Source organism: Camelus dromedarius, chromosome 31 (assembly GCF_036321535.1).
Source record: "Camelus dromedarius isolate mCamDro1 chromosome 31, mCamDro1.pat, whole genome shotgun sequence".
In the NCBI taxonomy this organism is placed as follows: domain Eukaryota; kingdom Metazoa; phylum Chordata; class Mammalia; order Artiodactyla; family Camelidae; genus Camelus; species Camelus dromedarius.
This window is the reverse complement of record NC_087466.1, coordinates 19776944-19801445: the sequence shown is the minus strand read 5'-3', so window position 1 is coordinate 19801445 and position 24502 is coordinate 19776944. Positions and strand designations below refer to the sequence as shown.

General features: G+C 50.2%; 2 protein-coding genes across 5 annotated transcripts in view; one reads left to right on the top strand and one right to left on the bottom strand.

The window, feature by feature from the left end:
• Positions 1-17286, top strand: part of RILPL1 (Rab interacting lysosomal protein like 1) — a 37164-nt gene extending 19878 nt beyond the window's left edge. The window contains exons 5-8 of one of the 3 annotated variants that reach the window (XM_031442551.2): positions 6327-6499; positions 8610-8702; positions 14691-14714; positions 16412-17286. In XM_031442551.2, coding sequence (XP_031298411.2) covers positions 6327-6499; positions 8610-8702; positions 14691-14714; positions 16412-16556 — 435 coding nt within the window. In that variant the 3' untranslated portion in view covers positions 16557-17286. Of the gene's footprint in view, positions 1-6326; positions 6500-8609; positions 8703-14328; positions 14417-14690; positions 14715-16411 lie in introns of all 3 variants that reach the window. The other 2 variants (XM_031442552.2, XM_010986335.3) reach the window with 2 other exon arrangements.
• A 1652-nt stretch (positions 17287-18938) lies between these two features.
• On the bottom strand, positions 18939-24203 carry SNRNP35 (small nuclear ribonucleoprotein U11/U12 subunit 35). 2 transcript variants are annotated; one of them, XM_010986334.3, is made up of 2 exons: positions 24058-24203; positions 18939-20712 (listed from the first exon to the last, which is right to left on the bottom strand). In XM_010986334.3, exon 2 carries the CDS (start codon positions 20707-20709, stop codon positions 19963-19965), a length of 747 nt encoding a protein of 248 aa, XP_010984636.2. In that variant the 5' UTR covers positions 20710-20712; positions 24058-24203; the 3' UTR covers positions 18939-19962. The 2 variants fall into 2 exon arrangements, with proteins under 2 accessions (XP_010984636.2, XP_031298416.1); XM_031442556.2 differs by lacking the exon at positions 24058-24203 and adding an exon at positions 23856-24050.
• Between the last annotated feature and the right edge of the window lie 299 nt (positions 24204-24502).

Genomic DNA, 24502 nt, shown 5'->3' with positions numbered 1-24502 from the left:
TTTCAGAAGAGCATAAGGAACTGTTAAGAGAAAAGCTCAGGGTTGGCTCTTTCTTCCAACAAATATTTATTGACTGTTTCAGGTTTGCAGGCACCATGCTGGTCTCCTGGGTTACAGGTGGGGGAGGTAAGACGGCTGAGCTTACCATCAGGATGGCTCAAGTCCCAGCACAGTCATTCAGTATCTTGTGGATTTAGACCATACACTTCTAGGATCTTTAAAGGACAAGAACCTCTGGGATACAGATAGGGAGGTAAAAAGAGAGAAGTATTAAAAGGGAGAGGTTAGCGTCTGCTTTGGGATAAAGGTGACAGAAGCCTAAGTTAAAATGGTTTAAGGATTTTTTTTTTTTAAGGAATTTTTGGCTGTGTAACTAAAAGCTTTGAGTTAATGATGGCTTCAGGTATAGCTGGTTCCAGGTGCCTAAGTGACAGTGTCAGGAATTTGTTTCAGACCTCCTCTCAGCTTTGCTTTCCTCTCTGTTGGTGTCATTCGTAAGCAGCCACTTGCCATATAGTGGCCCCAGTACTTAACCAGCTTTGCAACCCCAGTGGAAGGAAATTGCCTCGTTCCCAGATTCTCAGCAAAAGTCTCAGGGAACCCTCTCTTTAGCCCATCACTGACAGTCATTGTGGTCTGAGGTCTAGAATATGCATGTTGTCCATTCCTGAGCCACATGGCTACCTCAGAGGTGCCCATCAGAGCTGCATACACAGAAAGTGGGGAAGGGGAGTTTCTCCAGAGGCAAATTGCAGTGACTCAGCCCGGAGACGTGTGGGAATGGAGGCAGGCCAGGCAGAGACAACAGCTGTTGTCATCAGTGCCGGAGAGTCAAGGTTGAGAATGCCACACACAACACGCTGAGCAGTGAAGGATGTGGATTCTTTCACAGGCTTTTGTCAGGGAAGTGACAGGATCAGCTCTGAATTTATGGAGGACAATTTGAACAGTTTGAACAAGGAGCTGATGGCAGTCTTGGCTGTTGGGAGCCCTTTGCAATAATCCAGACAAGAAGGGTGAGGGCTGGACCAAATCTATAGCATTGGGATGGAGGAGAGGAGCCAGTAGGCGAAGTGTGGGGCGGCCACCCCGCATCTCCCCAGGTGTACCGCTTCCAACCTCCTAAGCCCCATGAGAGCTCAGGCCTGTTTCTGCCTGGACGGGGGGACCTGGTCCAAACCTGGGTCCTGAGCTCATCACCCCAGCTGCAAAACTCCAAGCTCTGCTCCGTATCTCTTTAAGACAGGAACATTGAACACCTCCTTGGCCTGGCTGCCTGTCGGTTTCAGTTTCCTTTCTGGCATCACGGGGGTGGGACAGAACGGGAGTGAAATCAGGTGACAGTTATGACTAACCCACTGAGCAGCGTCTGTTCCCAAACTCAGGGCGTCTCTGCTGCGTTTGACTCCATCCCTTGGAGCTGAGTGGAGTTCACGATGCTTGTCACTCAAACAGAAGCCACAGGTTGTGGTGGCTTCATCACCTGCTGCCATGTGACTTGGGCCTGTCCATCCCTTCGGCGGTCAGTTTCCTAACTGACAAATGAAGGGGATGAATTTGACTTGATTAAGTAGATCTAATAGTGCGGCTGGGATAGAGGGCGGTGGGATCAAAGGATGGCACAGTGAATTCTGAGTCCAGAGGAGAGGGCAGTGCAGGCCTCCAGAGCATTGAGATGAATCTTGTGGGATGGGTAGGCTGTCCAGGGTTAGAATGTGGGGCAGGTCATTCCAGGCAGGAGGAACAGCCTGAGCCAGACTCAAGAAGTGCAGGATATGGCTGGGGAGTGGGGGAGTGGTTAGTCCTGCTACAGGATTGGTGGGGGAAGATGGGAGCCATGGAAGGATCCAGAGCTGGGGAGGAATCCATTCTCATCGTTGCCTCTTGATTTACATGGTTCTTTCTGAAGGGCATCACTGTCCTTTCAGGGTGATCTGCAGTACACGAGGCCCCTTGTATATTCTTATAACCTACTTATTGAGATATAAGTCACGTACTGTACAATCCAACCATTTAAAGTGTACAAGACAAGGGGTTTTAGTATATTCACTATATTGTGTGCTCATTGCCACTGTCTAGAACGTTTCCATCACCCCCAAAAGGAACCCCATACTCAATAGCAGTCACTTCCCATCTCTGCCTCCCCCAGCCCCTGGCAAGCACTGGTCTACCTGCCCTCCCTGTGGGTGTGCCTGCTCTGGATATTTCACTGACTTGGACTCATACACCACGCGGTCCTGACCGCCTTCTCACGCAGCGTATCTTCTAGTTCATCCGGCTCCTCGTGTTCTAACTGCCAGTTCTCCTACCTTCGGTAGGTAGACACATAAACCCTTCAGAAAATGAGGTGGCTTCCCTTCTAAAGGACTTCATATAAAATCAGTAAGAAAACTGTAAAGTTAATAGCTACCTCCTTGACGTCACTGCCTCTGTTTTGCAAGTTCTGATTTCTTGGTAAGTTGAGTTTTTTTTTTAAGTACCCAGAGAAAGCAGACAGGGGCCCAATGGCTGGCCTGTGAAATGGGATTTGGGGGCTGAATTCATCCCTGTGGAAGCCTGGAGATTCCAAGGGTGACCAGAGCACAGTCCTGGCCCATTGCTGGGCCAGGGGCTTCGGGAACACAGGAAGAGGCCTCGAGGTGCCCGGGCAGTGGGGGGCCTGCCCTGGAGGCCAGGTCTCAGGCTGGAGGGCCCCAGTGGAGGGCGTTGCCTCCCTAAGGCCTCCGGACAGGCCCCGTTGCTTGTCGGCCAGTCTCTTGAGCCTCCCTGGGGAGCACCTGGGACCTCAGGCGTCTCCCTCAAGCTGTGCCCAGACAGCCTCGCGGGACCAGCAGACAGTCCACGATAACCCAGGCCACCTCCGTGGTCCCCCGTGGAGTAAGCGTAGAAGGCCGGCTGCCGACCGGCCCGATTGCCGGCTTGGGAAGAGCCAGCGCAGTGTCCCTCAAGGCCGGGGCTGCCCAAGGCTCGCGTCAGTGCTTGGTGGCGCCCTGGAAAAGCTAGAGTCCCAGGCTCACTCTCTCCTGCACTTTCAGGCAACGGTCCCAGAAGTCAGGGCTTCCTTACGCTCCCATCCGGGAAACCCCCAAGCCCTAAGGGAATCAGGTTGCTTCACGGATAAAAGAGCCATCCTTTCTCCAGCGAAAGAAGTTAGGTTCTGAGGAAGCCCTTCGGTGTCTTGGGTGATGACAGCCCGTGGCAGGGGGAGCAGGGAACTGCTGCAGCTTGAAAGCATGTGTTCGTAGGAGTCCCCAGGTGTCTGGGTGAGAAGGGCTCTTAGAAATATTACTGGGTTTTCAAGGACTGGTTGGGGTAATGAGGGCCCGGAGAGGAGCAGGCAGCTTGCCCAAAGGCCTTTTGGAAAGTGAGGGGCTGGGAACCCTCTTGAGGGGCTTTATGCCTTCCCCAGGGCGCATGGACCCCTGTCAGCTTGCCCTTCCCAGAGACACGGAGAGGCCTGGGACTTGCCAAGTTGTCTCGGGGAGGGAGGGGCTGGAGGGAGTGTGCAAGCCTGCGATTTGGGTCTACGGCTGCCAACACCTCCAGGATACAGGCAGGGAAGGAAAAAGGGGAGGGGAGTGGGCAACCATGGAAATAGCATGTAAGAGGGAGCAGCTGCTATGCAGCACCAGCCCAGTGTTGCCATGTGGGCCCAGTGTGGCCTAGTCTTCCAATGTTTTTTCCCTAAAGGAAGCCCCAAACCCAAACTTTAGGGTGAAATCCCCTGACCTAAAGCTGCTGGCAACCAATTCAAAAGAGTTTTAGAACACAGTGAGGGCCAAATAAAATGAGGGGATGGGGTCACTGGAGTGGACCCAGAGTTCTTGGCAAACTCCTACACATTCGTCAAGACCCCATGCACAGAGACCACATCTGCAGTGACATCTTCCATGTTCCTCCTCAGAGTCTGATGCCCTTGCACCACTTATTATATTACCTTGTAAATTTTTATTTGTGTATATCTTCCTTCCACCTCCACCTGTCTGATTCATCTCATTTGCTCAGTGACCAGCAGATGCAAAGTTGATACTCAATAATGTTAAATAAATTTGAGACATCCAAGCATGTTCTGTGGTTAACCTGGGCAGAAGAAGAGAAGGGAACTGGCATTAGTGAGTGCCTGCTTTATACTAGGCATTTGCTATACATGATCTTGGACAGGGGTTACGGTCCCAATGTGTGGCTATCAGGTGGTCCAAGGAGCAGCCCTGGAGGCTCTGCAGAGGGAGTTGGACACTGAAGATGTTCCCTGAAGACACAGCCCCCCTGAAGGTGTGGCACCAGCAGATGCCTGGAGTACCTTCTTGGGAAGCTGAGTCCTCCAACATTTCCTCCCCTAGTCTTTGGATGGGAAGAGGCCCCTCTCTGCTGCCCAGCCGGCTTGGGGGGTAGCATGTGTCAGGTTTCCTGCTGCAGCGGGCCGCCTCCCCTGCTGCCTGCTGCTCAGTGCTGACTCCTGGTCAGGACCACTTCCCAGCCCGCGCCTGCCAGGTGGCTCTTCTGTCACCTGATCTGCCCTGGTGGGTAGTGTCTCCTTACAAGTGTCCTTTCCCAGAACAGCCCGTCCCCAACTCTCCCAGGATGGGAGGCATCTCAACTCTGCCTTCTGGAGTCCTTCAACATCCTGGCCTGTCTCAGTTGGAGTCCATTTCTCCTTGTGCTTCTGTGTTTTTTTGTTTTTTTTGGGGGGGGGGCGGGGGAAGGGGGTTAGTTTTGTATTTCAATCCCGCTTTCCCCTGTTCCAGAGCTCGCCCACTGTTGTCCTAAGCTTCTGTCTACTCCTTCTAAACAATCATGGGATGCTGGCGGCTCGGGGGGTGTCAGGAATAGTGCACCCTGGAGAGTCTGGGCCACCTGCAGATTTGCCCAGCTGACTTGGAAAGCTTGCAAAAACTTCCTTGCTATCGAAAAAAAAAAAAAAAAAAAAAGAAAGAAAAGAAAAGAAAAAGAAATGTTGGCAAGGAGGTGGAGAATGTCGAATCCCTCCTACACTGCTAGCAAGAATGTAAGATGGGGCAGCTGCTGTGGAAAACAGTTTGGCAGTTCCTCCAAAAGTTAAACATAGTCACCATATGACCCAGCAATTCCCCTCCTAGGTAGCTACCCAAAGAACAGAAAACAGGTGTTCAAACAAATCTTTGCACACTGATGTTCATGTCAGCATTATTCACTATAGCCAAAAGATCGAAATAACCCAAATGCCCATCAGGGGATAAAAAGGATAGGCAAAATGTGGTGTCTTTACACAATGGAATATTATTCAGCCATGAAAAGGGAATGAAGCACTGACACAGGGTACCATGTGGATGAACCTTAAAAATGTGATGCTGAGTGAAAGAAGGCAGTCACAGCCACATATTGTATGATACCATTTCTAGGAAATGTCCAGGAAAGGCAGATCCACAGAGATGGAAAGCAGGTGGTCATTGCCAGGGGCTGGAATTGGGGGGTGGGTTGGGGAGGAACTGCTAAGGGTGTGGTGTTTCCTCTGGAAAATGTTTTGGAACTAGATAGAAGTGGTAATTGCACAAGATCGTGAGTATGCTGAACACTGCCGAAGTGAGTATTTTAAAATGGTAAATTTTATGTTAGGTGAATTTTATCACAATTTCTTTTAAAAAGCTCTTGCTGAGGAAGAGGGCAGAAGGATGGGGTTGGGGTCTGGAGGAGGTGGCTCAGCAGGTTAGGCTCCATCTGTGTGACCTGCATGGAGGAGAAGTGCCCTGCGTGTGCACGTCGGCTGTGATGTCACCCCCTCACCTCCCATCAGGGCTCCCACTGAACTTCAGCGAAAAGATGCCCACAGCCACTGGGGAGGAGAGGGATTAACCAGAGGGCCAGGCACAAATGGGGAAGTGTCTACGACTTAATGTCAGATGAAAAAGGAATAGAGAATTGTGCGTAGGCTCTGATTCCAACAACTTTGGCCAGGTTAGCAATGGTCTTGGTAAGAAAATGAGGCAAGAAAACAGGAAAGGGAAAGCAAGCAGATTTAAGAGGGTGGCGGCACTGAGGGTGCACTGTTTCTTCTCCTCGGGTGCCTTTTAATGTCATTTGTAATAAAACCCTGAGTCAGATGGGGAGGCACCAGGACCATGGGTCTGGCTATTGAGAAGGCAAACAATGGTGGCCACTGGCTTTCGTCTCCAGAGGGACGCTGACTGCATAGAACGTGAGCAGAGGCTGCCTGCAAGTTCTTAAAATAGCGCCCTCGGCGAGCTGCCCAGGCCCCGGGAGGATGGGAAATTCGGGCTCCGGCAGGATGCGTAGTGGGTGCTGGTGGTGGCAGGCCAGGAATTCATTTGCAGCATCTCTGCCTCCTCCAGACGGAGCCGGGCGGAGACGAGTGTGTCTCAGAGGTGGAGAAGGTGGCCATGGACCTCAAGGACCCCAACCGCCCCCGGTTCACACTGCAGGAACTGCGGGACGTGCTGCACGAGAGGAACGAGCTCAAGTCCAAGGTGTTTTTGTTGCAGGAGGAGCTGGCGTACTATAAGAGGTGAGTGTCCCTGGGAGCTCCCAGGCTGGCTCCTTGCTGAGATTGTGCGGAGTTTGGGGACAATTAGCACCTGGAAAATAAGGATGGCATCTGTATCCATTGTGGAGACCATCTCTGGCCTGAAGCACTTACATACCCGCTCGTAATTCCTTCCTGAAACTCAAGGGTTCAGGTGCATTTTTTAATTCAGAATTTCCAGCTGTGGCGGGAGGGTATAGCTCAATGGTAGAGCGCTTGCCTAGCATGCACAAGGTCCTGGGCTCAATCCCCATACCTCCATCAAATAGATAGATAGATAGATAGATAGATAGATAGATAGATAGATAGATGGATAGATAGATAAACCAACCTAAGTACCCCCCCCCAATTTTTTTTAATGAAAAAAAACCTTTCCAGCTGTTAGAAAAGAATATTCCACCTACTGTGTATTCTCTCACACCACAAGCGAGGTCTGGGGCTGCTCCCTAGAATCAAACTCGTGAATATTTTTGCAGCAAAAGATACGAACATTCATACTAAATGGGATAAATAAAGATTATAAACAGCCTCATGAGATTTCATTTCAGGTTTTACCACCAAAGGAATGACAAAAAAAAAAAAAAACCTCACAAATGCATTTTGGGTGTTAGAGCTTTTCGGATTTTGGAATTACAGATAAGAGATGGTGGAGCTATGCAGCCTAATTATTTGTTCATCTGGTCCATTTGTGGCCCGTGAACTTCTTGTACATGGTAGAGCTGCACCGTCTGATGTGGTAGCCATTAGCCACATGTGGCTATTTAAATTTGAATGAGTTAAACTTAGGTAAAATGTAAAATTCAGTTCCTCAATTGCACTCGCCACATTTCAAGTGTTCAGTTGTCACTTGTGGCTAATGGCCACCATATTGGACGGCAAAGATATAGACTGTTCCCATCCTTGTGGGAAGTTCTGCGGATAGCACTGCTCCTGACTTAGCCCACCATCTCGTGCCATGAAACCTCATACTCATTCAGCTTTGCACACACTGCCCTTCTATTGGGTCCCCAAAACACACCATGCTTGTTTCTACCTCAGGCCCTTTGCACATGCTGCTCTTGACTCCTGGTCATTCAGGGTCAGGTCAGGTGTCACCTCCTCAGAGAGGCCTGCCTTCCTCATCACCTCCCCTCCAGATGAGCACCCTGTCCTGGTCACTGTTTATCGCTTTACCCAGTTTTACTTTCTGCATGTCTCTTTTCACCATCTCACATTATCCTGTTTATGAACATGCTTGTTTTATTGTCTGTTTCCACACCAGACTGCAACAGCATGAGACCAGAAACCTTATTTGTCTTTTCGTGACTAAGTTCCCAGAACTCAGCATGCAGCTTAGCACAGCGTAGGCGCACCAGCACAGCGTAGGCGCACAACATCTATCTGTTGAACAGAAAGCTGGAAGGAAGGATGCACCAGATGTCCCTGCCCCAGGAGGGAAGATAAGACATCAGAGAAAATACAATGCCACACATTTTTACTGAAAACCCACTGTGAGTCCGCCACCTAAGACAGTTTTATGACAATGTGTGCACTGGCTGTTCAAAGAAGAGAGAAGTCACTTCTGGCTTGGGGATGGGGTGGAAATCAGGAAGGCTTCATGGAGGTGGTGGCATCAGAACTGAGCCTTCCCTAAAGGATAGGGTACTTTTCAGGTATGGGATATGTTATGGGTGGCATATTTCAGGCAGAATAAATCACAAAGGTGTGGAGACAAGGAAGCATTTGGCAAGAACAGGAAACAGGGAATCGTTCTTTGTGGCTAGAATCTCCAAAGTAAACTTAGAATAGCGATGTGGTGACCTTCCTGAAATTGTTCACATTTAACTAACTGGGCCAAAGGGCCTGCAGGCACCTGTGTCCATGGCCTCCAGGACGAACCCTCGTCACTGGCCACTCCTGTCGCTCCGAGGCCAGCCCTTGAGGCAGAGAGCCTGTGGGGCAGAGGCAACTGTTGTTGTCCTCCTGGGTCCCCTTACTTCCACTCCCCTGAAAAAGGACACGCCCTCCCGGACCATCGGACGATACCCTTGGAATAGTCCAGCTCTTGTGGAATGTTTGACTCTTTTACCTCACGCCTCTCAATTCCTTCCAGTGAAGAAATAGAAGAGGAAAATCGAATACCCCAGCCTCCGCCCGTCGCCCACCCAAGAACATCCCCCCAGCCGGAGTCTGGGATCAAGCGACTGTAAGTGCTCCGCTCGCTGGCGGGTGGCCGACCTGGTGGGTCCCACGGCCGCTCACTTCTCCCGGGCACCAGGCTTGTCACTAACTAACCCCCTCCCGCTGAGATGGGCCTAACCCCGGGGCACGTTGGGTCTGGCCCTTGACAGTCCACCTCTGTACCTTAAAGGCTGAGTTCTTCCCGGGGGGTTCCAGGGCAGAGAGGTTTGGGGAAGGCTGAGCGGGCGGGAAAGGGGTGGGGCCTGTGGCTGACGCTCAGGGCTTGCTTGAGAGCGTCAAGTGGGGCATGTCTCTGAGGACAGCAAACACGGCGCGGTAGGGGAGGGTCATGCATTTTAAGGACTTGAAACCCCAGGAGTCCGGAATGGCCGCAGGTCCCCCCATGTATGCTTTTCTGTGAGGACTTCACCTGTCCCTCTGTCTCTGCATTAAGGACTGATTGGTGCATAATGCATGCAGAGTCAGGCCCTGGTTGCTGTGGGGGACATGCAAGAAAAGAGCGACCTAGTCCTTGCCCTCAGCTAGACTTAAAGCTACTTCAGTGGTCCCTGCATCACAAGAGATGCGGATGAGAGTGTGCAGACCCTTTCCCTGGGGTAGGGGGGTGGGACGTAGAGATTTGTAAACAGTTTCGGGTTCACTGACCCCTACAGCCCTTCAGATAAAAGGTTAAAGCTCTGGTCTAGTTAGTTAATATCTACTAAGAACCTACTATGTGCCGGTTACTGTTCCTGCAGATAATAGCCCTGTGAGGTGGGGGCACTGCCATTCCCAGTTAAGGAGACTGAAGCATTGAGGTCAGTCACCTGCCTGGGTCATACAGCCAATACAAGGCAGAGCCAGGGCTCGAACCCAGGCAGCCCGGCCCCAGAGCCCAGGTTTTACACTCTGCAAGAGCACCTCCTGCTCCCAGTTGTCTTGTGGCCTCGTTGTCCCCCCTGAGAGGGTCCTCCTGGCTCTCGGCCTTCTGGCTCATTACAGAAGAGGCATCGGTTCTTCCCCGCAAGCCCCGAGAGGCCTTGTGAAAGCGAGTGCTGTGGGTGGGAAAGCAGACCGGAGTGTGTGGGGAGAGAGACTGGGGTACTACTCGGATGCCTCAACCTTTGAAGTCCAGTTATGTTTGGAAATTCTTGGCTAGTTCTTATCCTGGGAACTGAATTCATCCTCAGCGTTGGGGAATGGGAAGGGAACACAAAATGTGTGCAGCCTTGTAACTGCTGGACCCTCTGCTCTTAGAAAGGGGTGCCTTGTTCAAATGCTGGGCCCTGGTGGCTGTGGGAAAGGCTGGCCACCCTCTGGAGTGTGTGGGTTAACCCACGGCTCCTTTCCAAGCCTCCTCTGCCACTTCTGTGTTGCTCGTTTGCCTGGCCCTCCATCTGCTGGTTTCGGAGGAGCTGTGGTCCCAGTTCTGGTTAGGGATAAATATTTTCTGGGGTGAAGCTTGGAACCAGAAAGGCTTCCTCTGGATCCCAGTACCATCTTGGCCACATATAAGTTCATAATCGTCCGTCAGCACTTGAAACTCAACTCAAAGTAACTTAAAGAAAAACTGTTGGCCAAGCAACTAAAAATTTTCAGGTCATTCTGGCTTCAGGCTCAGCTGGACCCAGGTCTTGTCATCAGGGCTCTGCTTCGTTCCCTCTGTTTCTGACTTGGTTTTCCTCTCTGGGGGCTGTATTCTTGGCTGTGCTGTCCCCTTAGGGTGGAAATGCCGCAGCCATCAGCTCGGGCTTCTGTTTTCTGGTCTGAAACTCCAGTGGGAAGAGAGACTCTCCCATGGGAGTCAGAGTCGAGTCTCATTGGCTCTGACTGGGTCACATGGCCACCCCTGAGCCAATCACAGGGCAGTGCATCCACAGGCCTGGCCTGGGTCTCATTCTCACACCTGAAGCTGAGAGTAGCTTTAACTCCATCCAGTTCCCGTGAGCTGAAATGAGGGGAAGGACAGGCCCCAAGCAAGGTCAGTTTGCTAATTAACTCGGAGACGTAACAGGTATCCACTGTAGCCTCATCTTGGGGAGAGGGAACCCTCTGGTCCCGATTATGTGATGTAATCAGCACCCTTGGTTAGGGTTTTCCATCCAGTGCTCGGTAAGAAATGGGACTGACTGCTCTTAGACCCTGATCCGTCCTCCAGCCCTACTTGCATGTAAGGATGAGCAGAATGGCTTTTACATGCTTTGGGTTAAAACCTGGGGAAGTTGAGAAAAAGTTGATGAGCCACACAGGCCTTTCCTGGGCTGAGGGAGGGATGAGACCAGGAGACCAGTGTCTTCTTCCTAGAGTAGTTCCTTGCCTGTAACAGTCGGACCGTGCTAGCATCTCTGCTCCAGGTGAAGCGCATTTACAGCGTCGCCGGCACTGTCATTCCAAGTCACGTGTAATTCTGAGACTTCCTTCTGAAGCTGGGCTGTTCTGACTTTCTAGTTTTCCACTCCAGTCCCCTTTCTTTAAAACAAGTAATTAAGAGGTGGCTTTTGCAAATCTCATACTGGGTAGAATCCAGAGGGAAGTTATCAGAACTAGCCAACAATCTTCTTCCCATTAGTTCTTCTACCCACACCTGTGGTGCAGGCTGTGGTGTCTGGTCCTCTCTTCCAGATTGCTCCAGAAAGGACCCTGGGGCCCTGTTCTCAAAGCCCATCTCCTCTTTAGCTTGACCTCTGGTTACTCAGCAAGACCTGGGGCTCTGAGCCTGGCAGGAGAAGCAGCTGGAATCAGGGAACCAGGGAGGGAGGGAGAAATCAGAATCTCCTGTCCACAGGGTGCAGGTGGCCAGTCCCGCGGCTGTCCCGGCCTTCTAGGGGATAAGTGGAACATCACACCGGCAGCCCAGACAGGACACTGGTCGCCTTTGTCCACCTCAGCCGCCGACCAGGCGCTGCATCAGTGCAGCCACGAGCTCAGGGCCTGGGGCAGGGACAGGTCTTCCCTGGGGACCCGGGCAAGGGAACGGTGGTTCTTAAGACGGCTCCACGCTTGTCTCCCTCTCCATCCTTCACTCTCGGGCAGCCATCTGGGTCTACTTGGTCCCTTCGTCCTTGCTTTTGTGGAGTATTAGTCACACGGCCTCTTGAGTGCCTCTCACGGCCGTTCTCCAGCTCAGCTCCCCGCCTTTGACTGCTTTTCCCACTGCCCGGGAAGTAAGCAGTAACTGCCATGGAGGTTCGAGAGGGCTTCACCGTCTTGGAGCACTTGAATTAGGGTATCTTCACCCTGATGGAGATTCAGAGCTGGGACAGTTAGCCGCATTTCTCAGATGAGGAACCTGGGGCCCAGAGAAGTCCATTGCCTTCATTGAGCTCATGCTGCCGAGAAGGATCAGAGTCAGATTGGAAGCCCTGCCTTTTGTCTGCCGCCCGCCCCGTGCTTGCCCCAGCTGTCTCGTTCGGCCTTCCCGCCCCCTTTTGCTCACCCCACTTCCCGAGTCATCAGCTCTGGGCTGACCGCCCAGTTCCCTTATCTCTCAAATGCACCACCAGCCAGAGACACCAGAGTCTACATTTCTGGGCTGAACTGGTCCAGGGAACCAGAAACTCTTGCCACTGTCAAAACAGTGTGCCCAGACGTTCCAAGAATAGCTTGTGATTGAGCAGCTGCTGGCCGGGGAGTCTGGGTTGGCACTGCCCGGGAGGGTCACGAGGGAGCGCCTGAGTGACTCCAGCCTCATCCCCAGTGGACACCAGGCACCAGCGCCCCCTTTGTGTGGCCTCCGGCTCTCAGTCTTGGTCGCATGCACGCACACACAGCTGCTCGCTGCTGAGCAGGGGCGGGGGCTGCCCAGGGGGGCAGGAAGCTGGCAGTGGGCGCAGAGGCACAGCCAGGGAAGCTGCGATCAGAACAGCTGGCCTTACACACCAGAAAGGTTGGTCTTGAAGCAGGCGGCCACCCAGGTATCCAACAGTAGTGACAACGGTGCGTCCTGTCCCTGTCCTCCTACCCACCGCCCTCCTCGCTGCAGCCCAGAAATAGCTTCCTCGCAGCCGCCCTTTACGCTGCCTGAAATGCCACTGTCAGAACCTCATTCGGTTTGAGTCTTACAGAAAGAATTGTCGCAGGGAGGGGTGGGGGAGGGGGGAGTTTAAAGCTACATCATATCCAGGTCATAACTTTTGGCCAAAACAAGGTAGTCTTTTTGTCATGAAAGTGGCAGTCCCTCTGAAGGAGGCGGCTTCTATAGTGAGGCACCTGGGATAGGGAGAGAAGGGGGCAGTCTGTTCAGTGAGAGACACAGAGAATAACTCGGCCGGAACCCCCTAGGTGCCCCAGGATCCCTGTGCGTCAGTCTCGCCCCTGATCAGGCCCCATATGAGGACCAGCATTTCCTAGTGGGCAAACATCCGTCCAGGCAAAATACCCACCCCACATGTGGGACCACCCCCAACCAGTGACTCTGTCTTTGGGGGCTCCCTGTTACGTACACTGAGAGAGGAGTCCTGGTGAAGGTGGGTGCAGAACTGTGTGGTTTAGAGCCCCTAGAAAGCTACTGGTACCAACTAGCCTGGCCCCTGGGAATTGGGCCCATTTACCACAAGGTAGCCCCCTTTTTTCATTGTCCCCATGAGAAGCCAGCCAGGTGTTTCTGCCAGGATGCCAACTTCCAGCTACTCTGTGAAGTTGCATCAAGGGTGATCCAGACAGAGAATCTCCAAACCTCATTTGAGATAATCATACTTTCCCCACCAACCTCTTAAAAAAAAAGTCAGAGCCGTTCAAAATAAGGTCTCGAGGCTTGGCTGGCGTTTCTTCTTCACTTTCCTTGCCCAGACAAGGAACCGGTGAGCACTGACTGTCAGCTCTGACCTACCCAGGCAGGTGATTACGCAGGCTCTCTCCTGCCCCATCTACCCGGCTGCCTCACCTTCTCTCCTGGTTCTCCCCGGGCCGCCTTCAGGGCACAGAGCCTGCAGCTCAGGGCAGCTGGGGGAGATGTGCTGGAAGACACCCAAGCTCGTCACCACCAACCCCCACCACAGGGGTCGACTTTCCCTTTCCCGCACCCAGGCCTGTGTTTCCAGCCCTTGAGGCCCCCTGTCTAACCTAGGTGGTCATCACATGCTGTATACATCTGCTAGGGCTGCGGGACCACAAATGGAGTTTGCTTAAACACTGGAAAAGTATTGTCTCACAGTTCTGGGAGCTAGAAGTCCAAGATCAAGGCGTTAGCAGGGTCGATTCTTTTTGAGAGCCGTGAGGGGGAATCTGTTCCCTGCCTCTCTCTCAGCTTCTCGTGGTTTGCTGGCCATCTTTGGCCTTTGCTCACGTATGGAAGCATCACCCCAGTCTTTGCCTCCATCCTCACTTGGCCTTCTTCCTATACGCATGTCTGTGTCCAAATCTCCCCTTTTATAAGGACACCAGTCACACTGGATGAGGACCATCGTACTCCAGTATGATCTCACCAAAACTAGTCACATCTACAAGGATTCTATTTCTAAATAAGGTCACTTTCTGAGGTACTGGGGGTTAGGACTTCAAAATATGAACGGGGGAGGGTTGCAGCAGTATCGTTCCACCCATAGCATAAACCATAAGCAAACCCTTCAGCTGATCTGTCTGTGGAGTGTGTTTCTTTTTCATGCCTCCCCTGTTTTTATCTTCTCTGTGTCTATCTGTACTTTTCTAACCAGGATCTTTACAGCCATAATGCCCATGGTAGCCGCTGGACTGATAATAGATGACCCCACACTGCAGCCTGTCCGACGACTTGTGTCCCTCGTAGGCACTGTGATTTTCTGGTTTTCTTTTGAGCTGTGCCTTTGGAATGTCTGCTGCGGCTACTGCTGGGGCTGGCCTGTCTCCTCTGGCCACGTTAGCTGCATGGCCATCACCTGCGTGTCCCCATTTGAAGTGGGTGTTGTGTGTGATTCCAGACGTGCCACTCATGACGCTCGATCGGCACGAGTGAAGCCTCGGAATTCTCGGCTCTGTCACCGATAATTCTTTTTGTCTTTTCTGTTTCCATTCTAAAACCACCTTGTCCATGATCCAGTAAAGAAGGTCCTTTAAGTGACGGGTCAGTAATCAACGCCCACCACGACCCACCCCTTGAGTGACACTAACGCTGTGTTTTCGATCTTCACGCCCTGGCTTTCTAAACCGCTTTGTTTTGCCGAGCCATCATCAGTGAGCCATTTGATCTTGGTTTTTTTAAAAAAAAAAAAAAAAAAAGAAAGAAAAACAGAGGAGGGGACCTTCATCTTGATTCTCTCAGTGTCCCCTTAGACAGGGCGTGGCAAGTGGCTTTCCTGCCTGAATCAGGTAGACGTGAAATGTAACAGTGATGGGTGCCGCTGTATTTTTGGCCAGCTGATTGCTTTGATTACACTATGAAAAGTGCTCACAAATAACCCAGGATGAAAAAATCATGCCTTCACTTGCTAGTACACATACTGGCTGTAGGGAGAATTTCCAGACAAATTTGGCGTGCCCGACCTTTACGATGAAAGACCACTTTATTCCTGGTGGGAAGCTACTGTAGGATCCAGTAACCACAGAACAGGAAAATCATTTTCACCTAGATGTGATTGAAACCATAGGCTATCGCACTAAGGGGGAAAAAAAGAAAAAGCTAATAGGTGAACAGACAGAGGGAACTAAAAATAGTTGATCTGAAGCTTTGATTTCTTAGTGGTTCATTCCTATCCCTGCCCCTGGAGAACATAACAGAGCGACGGGATCTCTTACCAAGTTCAAAAACCAAAATTCAAGAGTAAGGGAACTTGGTGAGAATAGAAGGAACCTTTAGGGGCTGGGAGCATGGAAGGACAGCTGGCAGCTCAGAAAGGGTTTCGAGGGGAGATACTCAAAATGGGCCAGCTCAGGTGTACTGGCCAGGGTCCTAGTCTCTGTTTAGGTAGAGTTAAAGCCAACCTTGTTTTAAATGGACCACTTTGTAAGCTTTTTGCCTCTGATTTCTGCCTTTATCTTTTAGGCATCAGATGGTTCACTCTGACTAATCAGTGATCAAGTCACATCTGTCTTAAAAAGACCCGTTGGTCCGTTTTAACTGTTGCTATGTAGTTACTGTGGTAACTTCTCCAGGCTTTCACTATTAAATCAGTTTTTGTCATCAATTTTGATGTTTCTCAAAATTCATTCACATACTACACTCACAGTGTTCATCTAATCAGAGAACCATGTGTACCCTTAATACATATCTTAACTGTCCTATTTTTTAACTGTCCACTTTTCACCTCATTCTTAGCAGCAGTAATCTCCATGAAGTTTGGTCTTTGATATGTACTTAGCTGGTTTCCCGATTCATATTAAATAAATACATAATTACTTAAATTTAAAACATTCGTCTCTTTACATCAGAATCATCTTACGCTCCATGTGGCTTTCGAGTATTACTTTCTCTGCATCACTAGGGTAAAGTGACTCATGATTTATGTTCCCAGTAGCTTTTTACTTCCACTCATAATGAGAAGAAATCCCCAGCAGTGCTTAATGCGGGAGATGGATGCATCACACATCACATACGTGCGCACCCTGACCACACCATGCCACCTCCAAGGTCCCATGGCAGTGACATGCAGAATCCCCTGCTGCTTTCTGGAATAACTCTGACCCGCACCCCCCAACTCTTCCGTTCACACCTTGAGTTGATTTGCTCCCTTCACGTTTGCCGCTGTATGTCCCTGGCATTGCAAAAACCGTGACGCGCACGGCCAAGGGCAGGCTCTCATTTCTTTCCTTCTCTTCCAAAAGGTTTAGCTTCTTCTCCCGAGATAAGAAGCGTCTGGCCAACACACAGAGAAACGTGCATATCCACGAGTCCTTTGGCCAGTGGGCCAACTCCCACCGAGACGACGGTTACACGGAGCAAGGACAGGAGGCCCTGCAGCACCTGTGACCGTGGCCCACCTCTGTCCTCGGACCTGAAGTGCCCACTGCCAGCGCCTGCAATGGAACCTGGCCGCCCCAGGTGTCACAACCCTGTACACCTCTTGGTTCAGATGTACCCTCAAAACTGATCCCTCAAACAAACTGTCTGCTTTGAGGAAGCACGTTGAAAAACTGATGCCAAACTCTAAAGAAACGTTTATTTATACCCAGGGCTATCACTGTTTCTAATAGATGACTCTGATCCCTTAGGATATATATTTAATAATACCACGAGTGGAGGTCGACTTTTGCATTAACTTCAGTAACACAAGCTTCGCCAGATACATCACTTGCCACTATAATTGCTGTTTGACTTGCTTTGTATGAAATTCTGTGTGTAGAGGTTTTATGATCACGTTTGTCACACTTAGGTGGGAGGCAGGGAAGTGGTACGTTTTCATTAGTTACGTTCATGAAATTGTCATGGTGGTAGCATTATGTACAGGATGTGTCAACTACACAAGCAGGCCTCGGAAGTCACAGGACGAGGTGGCCCAGCTCAGACACAAAGCAACGGAAAACGGGGGTGACAGTCCTCCCACCCAGAAACTGGAGACAGCTTTGCAAGAGCCCATGGTTTTCCACTGCACCTTGTAACTGACAATGCCTAGAGCATGTAGCAATGTTTAAGGCGAGTGCCTTGGAATCTGCTGTGAGTTATGCAGTACTAACCAAACAAAGTTGCTAAGGACGAGATAGTGCAACGTTTCTTGTGTGGATTTTTTCCCCCTGGCATATTTCCTTCTAGCATTCACTACGTCCAATACTTAGTCCCCTGCAAAGAAGACAGATGTCCCAAGGCGGATGGGGAATGGGGTGCGGAACCCCAGGGGATGCCGGATGGTGGGTGGGGTAGACTTGCCAAAAGCGAGGGCGGTGGGTGAAAAGACGGCTTGGGGACCGCGTGTCTGGCTGAGTCGTGGGGCTGCAGGAGCAGACGGAGAGCCAGGTGCCCCGTCTGCAACTTGCGAGTTGGGAGTTTGCCCAAATATTGCTTTCTGTCCGCCCACGGGGCACCCACGGTGCAAGGCCGAGTGCTCACAGATTGAGAGAGGTATCCGTTCCTAACGGAGCGCTCAAGTACGTCTGACAGGGCTGCTGTCTACACATCTTGCTGTGGTTTGCTAAGAAACCATCAGGTGGACTGTTCTCAGATCACTGAGAAAAACAATCAGAAGGGATAACGTTGGTTTAGAGCAGTGGTTCTCCAACCTGACTGCCCATTAGAATTATCAGAGCTTATTCTCAGAGAACATAAAAGCATGTATACTGAGGAATCCCCCTGCCCCAGTCAGTTTTCCTTACCCTTCCCAGGGGTGACCAGTGTTGGTAGCTTCTTGGGTGTCTTTCCTGAAATAGTTTATAAATATACATGCAAATTATGTTAAAAATATATATATATTTCCATTCCCTTTTTACATAATTGGCAGTATATCATACACTTGCTATCTGTACCTTTCTTTCCTTAGAACACCCTGGACATGCCCCTACATCAGTGTAAAAGACCGTGGGGCTCACGATTGGCCCACAGGGACACCTGGCACTCTGTGGAGACATTTTTGGTTGTCACCTCTGGTGGGGAGGGTACCACTGCCATCCAGGGGGCAGACCCCAGGGATGCTGCCACATTCCCTACAGTGCACAGGACAGCCCCCAGTGACAGCGAATTATCCAGCCCCAAATGCCAACAGCGCCAAGACTGGGGAACCCTGGTCGACTATACAGTGTAATTTGTTCCCGTTTGTCCAGGCCCCACCAGTAGACAACTAGCTTCCTTCTGATCTAAAACAGCACCGCACACTTTCACACGTGTGCGTCAGTCTGCAGAATAAACCTGAAGCAGAATTGCTGGGTCGGAGGGTGTCCGCCTTTGCCGCATTGAAGGCTTCCGCTGCAGCCCCTGCCAGGGGGTTCTACTGGGTTTTTTAGTTACTAGGGCAGATTCAAGACTAAGCCCAAATGTCCACGGGTGGGGTCTGAGTGTGGCACTCAGGGTTGACAACCGCCGGCTTAGACTATGTAAACACTGCCCTGGATGCATCTCTTCCGAAGCTCTCTCAACACAGGCTTCCCTGATGTGGAGCGCTCTTGTGTAGCTCACACACCTACCAACGCCAGCCCATGTCACACCCCGTAAGTGAAATGTGGGTGAGACCAGAAAGCTGTTCCTGCAAGGCTGTTCCTGCAAGACTTGGGAGGTAATAAAATTCTGCCCTGGAAATTTACAAAGGGAAGAGCATATTTTTCTAAAAACCATTCTAATGGCAATTTTAAGACTAATAGTTAGGTTCCCTACGTTCAATAGGAGGCATACTCCTAATGCAAAAACCTAGTAATTAATGTGCGAGTCTTGACACTAAATCAGACATTTATTTTGCATGAGACATCATGAATTTTAAGAACCTGAACTTTCAAAGAGACAGCCGTGGATAAAATAAAAATGTTAAATGTCACTTTTCTGAAGATCATGTGAACAGTATGGAACTTACTCAAAGCCCTCAGAAGCTAAGGTCAATATATCCAGCTCTCAGACAAACCAGAGGCCACCAGGTGATCAAGAGGGAAAAAAGGAAATCAACCCACCAGAACTAGGTAGGAACCTTTCACTGATTTCATCTTCATTCCACTCTCGTTTCTTTTGAGCGTTCCCTTTTCCAAGGGCTGGAAGACTGTCACAAACCACAGTAGCCCCAAAGCCCTGCAGCTCTGGTTTTTTATTTTAAATGTCAGCCATTCCACCAAAAAAAGGAAAAGGGGAAGAAAAAGCAGTCAGCATTTGGCTGGAGAATGGAGTTATATATTTGTTCAAGAGAAGCTCGTGGCTGACCCAGATCACTGCTGAGAAGCTTCTGGACATTCTCCCTGGATTCACTTTTCTACCCCATTTTTATTTCAATGCTGCAAACCCCTGCATCATGGATGTAAAGATGGAAAAGACACAACTTAGATTCAGACCAGATTCGGGTTCCAGGAGTCACAGGACCAACACAAATGATTTTCAGTCATCACCTCTTTTTGCCAAGCCCTCATAATGGTCATTTCCAACAGATGGCAGAAAATCAAAACAAATTCTCTAGTGCCAAATTAACTGGTGGCTCCTTCCACAGGCCCTTCTGCACAGATGCCGGTGACTACAAAATGCCTATCAAATAACATGTCCTTAAAACTATAACACGAAGAACAGAAATTCAAAATGTCCGTGCTCGCCTTGAACCTGGGTTCCAGAGTCGAAAGGAAACGTATCCCAGCCCCACTGTCATCAGTAAGTTTCATTCGACCAGTGGACTTGGACTTCGTCCGCCAGCCCTGCAGACGCCCCTGCACCGTTACTGACGCCGTGGCTCCGCTGGGGTTCCGGTGGGGGAGGGGAGTCTCTACTTACTTCTGTCTCTCTTCTCCTTCCCCTTGACCCTGTCATCTCTGAAGTCCCTCTCTCTCTCCCAGTCACCCTCAGGCCACACCCTGCTTGGTTCTCTTTCCAGCCATCTCTTCTCCCGGCCCCGGTCATGGTCTCGATCCCGATCCCGCATCCTGGAGTCCCAGTGTCTTTCCCGGGATCGGGAGCGCTCCCTCCTCTCCCTCTTTCCCTCTCTGTACTGGTCATTCTTCACAACGGGCAAATTAATGGGTTTTCGGAAAGGTCGATCCCGCCCCCCAAATCTCAGTTGCCCAGATTCCTTTTTCCCCCCCAGGCCTCCTCCAAGTCGCCGAGGAATCCACCCTTTGAGAGTCCTTTCCAGTTCGTAGTCCACAAATATCTCGTGCTGGTCGATGACCAGGCCATCCGCGTCCCGGTAAGCTTTGAGCAGAGAACGCTCCTCTTTGTATTCAATGAAGGCATAGCCCTTTGAAAAGCCGGTGACCAAGTCCCTCACCAGCCGAAGCCGCCGGATGTCCCCATAGCGGGAAAACACTTCCTTTAACCTCTCCTCTTTGGTCTGCAGGTTCAGTCTGGCCACAAACAGGGTGAGGAGGGGGTCTCCGGTGACGCCTTTGTTGGGGGCGTAGCGTGCCAGCATGGCCCTCCAGACCGCGCGGTCGTGTGGGTCTTCGTCAGTGCCATCGATGCTGCCAGCTTTAAGCGGGTCATACTCCTTGGCGATGGGCACCCAGTCATTCATGTTCTAAGGAGGATCACAGCGATCATTTATGTAGCACCGACTACGAGCTATGGCTTTAATCCCTGCAACAACCCAGGGAGGTAGATAACAATCATTCGCCTCCTCCTCCATAGGGAGGGAAGCAAATTCTCAGAGGCTGGGGCCCCCCAGCTAGAAAGCCGGGGATACAGTATCCAAGCCAGGCAGCGGGGCTCCGGGATGCTCTTTCCCACTCACCCACCCTCCCTCCTGGGAGGAAGCAGAGGGCAACATGCCTGAGTTCGGCGCATCCGTGTTACCCAGCTTAGGCACAGGAGGGCAGGGGGCATGTACCAACTACATTATAATGAGGCAACATGGACCGAAATCCAGACTCAAAACAGGCTCGCCTTTCAGACTTTAAAATGGTCATAGGAAAACCAGCCTGGGAACTGCCACAGAAATGGTGTTTTTTAAAATCTCTTTACTACCAAGAATTTCAGACATATACCAATGCAGACAGTGGCGTAACCCTCCCTGAATCTCCCAGCCAGTTCCAACTACGACTGACACCTGGCCAGTCTGGTTTCACCTGTGCCCCCACTCATGTCCCTGCTCCCGGATTATCCTCAAGCAAATTCTAGATATTATATTTCAGTGTGGATCACTAAAGGAAAAGAACTTTTTTAAAAATGAAACTACAAGGGAAAATGGTGTTTTGAATGCAGCATTTTGCACCTGTCAGTAAGCAGGTAGCAAAACTAAAATGACAGTGACCCAGCCGCAGGCTTTCAGTTCACTGCAGTTGTCATCCATTCTGATACGAGAGTATTTCTTTCTGAAAGAGGGTGGGTAAATTTACATCTGACATGTGATAACTGATTCATGTGAATCTGCTGGAAGATCAGGTACTTGCCAACATTTCAGACACTACTAAAAATCACGTGACCACTTCTGTAACGCTTTAGAGCCAGGGCTGAAATGTTACTTAAAAACCAGGGCTCTGTTGAATAGATAGCCTCATTCTTAACAGCATCTTTCCATGACATTTATTAAAACGGTATCTATACCTTCCCCCCTCTTTTTAAAATTTTCCTCAAGGGTTTTTTTTGCTTTTGTTCTTCAGTTTATGGGTTATGTAAGGGGAGTGATTGTTTACAGGGCACACAGTGGAATTTTTTCCTAGTAAAAAAGTCAAACACCTACAGAATAAAACTGAAAATCAATGGACTCAAGACCTCTGACTTCCACTTAGCCTCTCACTATATTCCACTGCAAATCCTATTCCACCCAGGACTGCTCCTCATTCCTTGAATGGGCCCTAATTCCCCAGCTCCATGTCTTTCCTGGTGCAGCTGCCTCTGCTGGGAATATTCTCTTCCTTTCTGCCTCTTCCATCTCCACTTGTGGAAATTCCACTGGTCCTTCCAAGTCCAGCTTCCAGCCTCTTCCCCATGAAGCAAATCTGTTTCTCCCACAGCTCATGGTACCTCTTCTGACATACTGCTCATGTTTTTCCCCATGCACAATAAACACTCTTCAATCCTGGGACTTCATGATAAATGCTGGGGAGCTGAACCGACTCCAGTCAAAATTCACTGAACCTTTTTTGGTCCAAAGACAAAAAGGACCACTTCATGAGAACTGAGAGACAAAACAGCATTACTCCGTCTGCTGCCAAACTGTTAAAAGGAGAGCTTATGTCTGTCATCATTAACAGGCAACTTTAGAGAAGACACCTCTCTTGTACTCTTATCAGCAAAAGGATGATAAACAGCTAGAGCAAGGGAAGGAGCAGGAGACGAGAGTGAGACAATTTTGGTCCAGTCTCAGCTCTGCCTCTCACTCACTTTGTCTTTTCTCTATCATGGGTATAATTTCTCCATGTGGGAAAAAGAGAGAGAGACCACTATGTGGTTTGGGACTCTGCTCTGGTATCCTCTACATGGCCCTAAAATTCTTAAGATTCTAATCTTACTTCCTACCTTCATCACAAGGTTGCAGGGAAAACAAAACAAAACAAAACAAAACCCAAAGACCGTAATAATTACAGGTAACTTGTATGGAACACTGAGGTGGTGTCAGGTACTGTGCTAAGCACTCAACTCCCCTCACCTCTCAACAATACCAGGACACACATACTTCTATTACTCCCATTTCAGATGCGAAAGGGTGAGATACAGAATGGTGGGTTTTTTAATCCCAAATCACAGAAGTAGCCCGGACAGGGAGTTGGAACCAATGGCTTTTTTGACTCCAGAGCTTGAGCTTTTAACTATTTCCTTGGATGGCTGTCATAAAATATAAAGCTTTGGAGATGGGGCTAGGAAAAAGCTGGCTAGGTCTGGGTGTTTGAGGCTGAGAGCCCCAACCAAGTGGGAAAGAAACCCTTCCCTATTCCACAGGAAAGTCACAAAGATCCACCAAATAAAACTGACATTATTGTACACAGTCAGAACTCCTCTTCAAAGCTGTAAGGGTTCTTCAAATTAAAATCTGGAGAGAACTACAAAGGGATAAAAAAATGAATTTTCTGTTTTCTTCCTGATTTGAATGCTCGGATCATTACTAAATACCAAGAGAAGAGCGGGCTTCACAACCCTTCATTGATCTTTCTAGGTGTATGTCCTCCGTGGCTACGTTGAGATTTCCTACAACAATCTCTTTGGATTTTTAGATTCTCGTCATTACTTCATAAACGAATACGAGACGTTAAAGACGAATCTCACCGGGGGGTGGGGTGGAGGGAGGTGGGGCAATTAGCGATTAGGGACAAAAGTATGGATAGTACAAAAGCACTGGATTGGGAGTCGGAACACCCAGGTTTAAGACCCAGTGATATCCTGGGCAAAATTTAAATTATCTGTAAAATGTTGCTAAATGCCACTTCGCTGCATCTTAGGTAAGACGAGATAAGGCAGTGTCTATAATTAAAATTATGCCCCCGAAAGCTATTATTAGACAAGCAAGCAAAGCACGCCTCTCCCAGGTGAGTCTGCGGAACAAGCCCGCGCTTCCCACCAGGTGGGAAACCAACTGAAGGCGCGAACACGGGGCCACCCACGCATGCGCAGCGATGCCGCGGACGCTAAGGCGGAAGTCTCGGTGGAAAGTCTATACTCCCAAACCCCCCACGGCAACTGCGCCTAGGCCGCCGGCCCTTGAGGCTACATCCCCCAACCCCTCACCTTCTGGGTGGGCGCAGGATGGAAGAGGCCGTTCTACCGACCCAGCTATCGCCCCCGCTCACCGCAACACAACCCCAAAAGGTCTCCGCCCTTGCCCGGCTTCAACATGGCGGCCCACACGAGCCGTCACACAGTCCAGGCCGAATCCCCTCATCCTTCTCGCCAGGGTGGGCCCTGCTCCGACTAAACCGCTCTCGCTCACCTCAGCAAGGCTCGGACCTCCCTTGTCACGGGGACTGGTGCCGAGCTCCAAGCGACGGAAGATTATTCCCGCCTTCCGGACCGGACCTTTACATTGGAAGCAGCAGATTCGTCACGGCCCTCTTTCCGTCTTTGCTTTTAAGAAATTCAGTCACACGCGTCGAGCATCGAAGTCATATCGTCTCCGAAGAGAATGAAATTTCTGTTTTTCTGAAAATTTTCACGAAGACAACAACTGCTAAATTGAACAATTAACCGAGTTGAAAGACTATCGAAAGTGCAGCTGACTGGCTGGGAGCCGCAGAATCGCTCTCGGTCGCGAAGGGATCTTTCAGCGCAGTGAGAGTTTTGGTTCTCAGACTCACTTAGAGATTTTGATTCTTTTATGTTTTTTTTCCCTCCGAAAGTACGTGTGCCGGTTCACAGTGAAACTCTTTACGTATGTT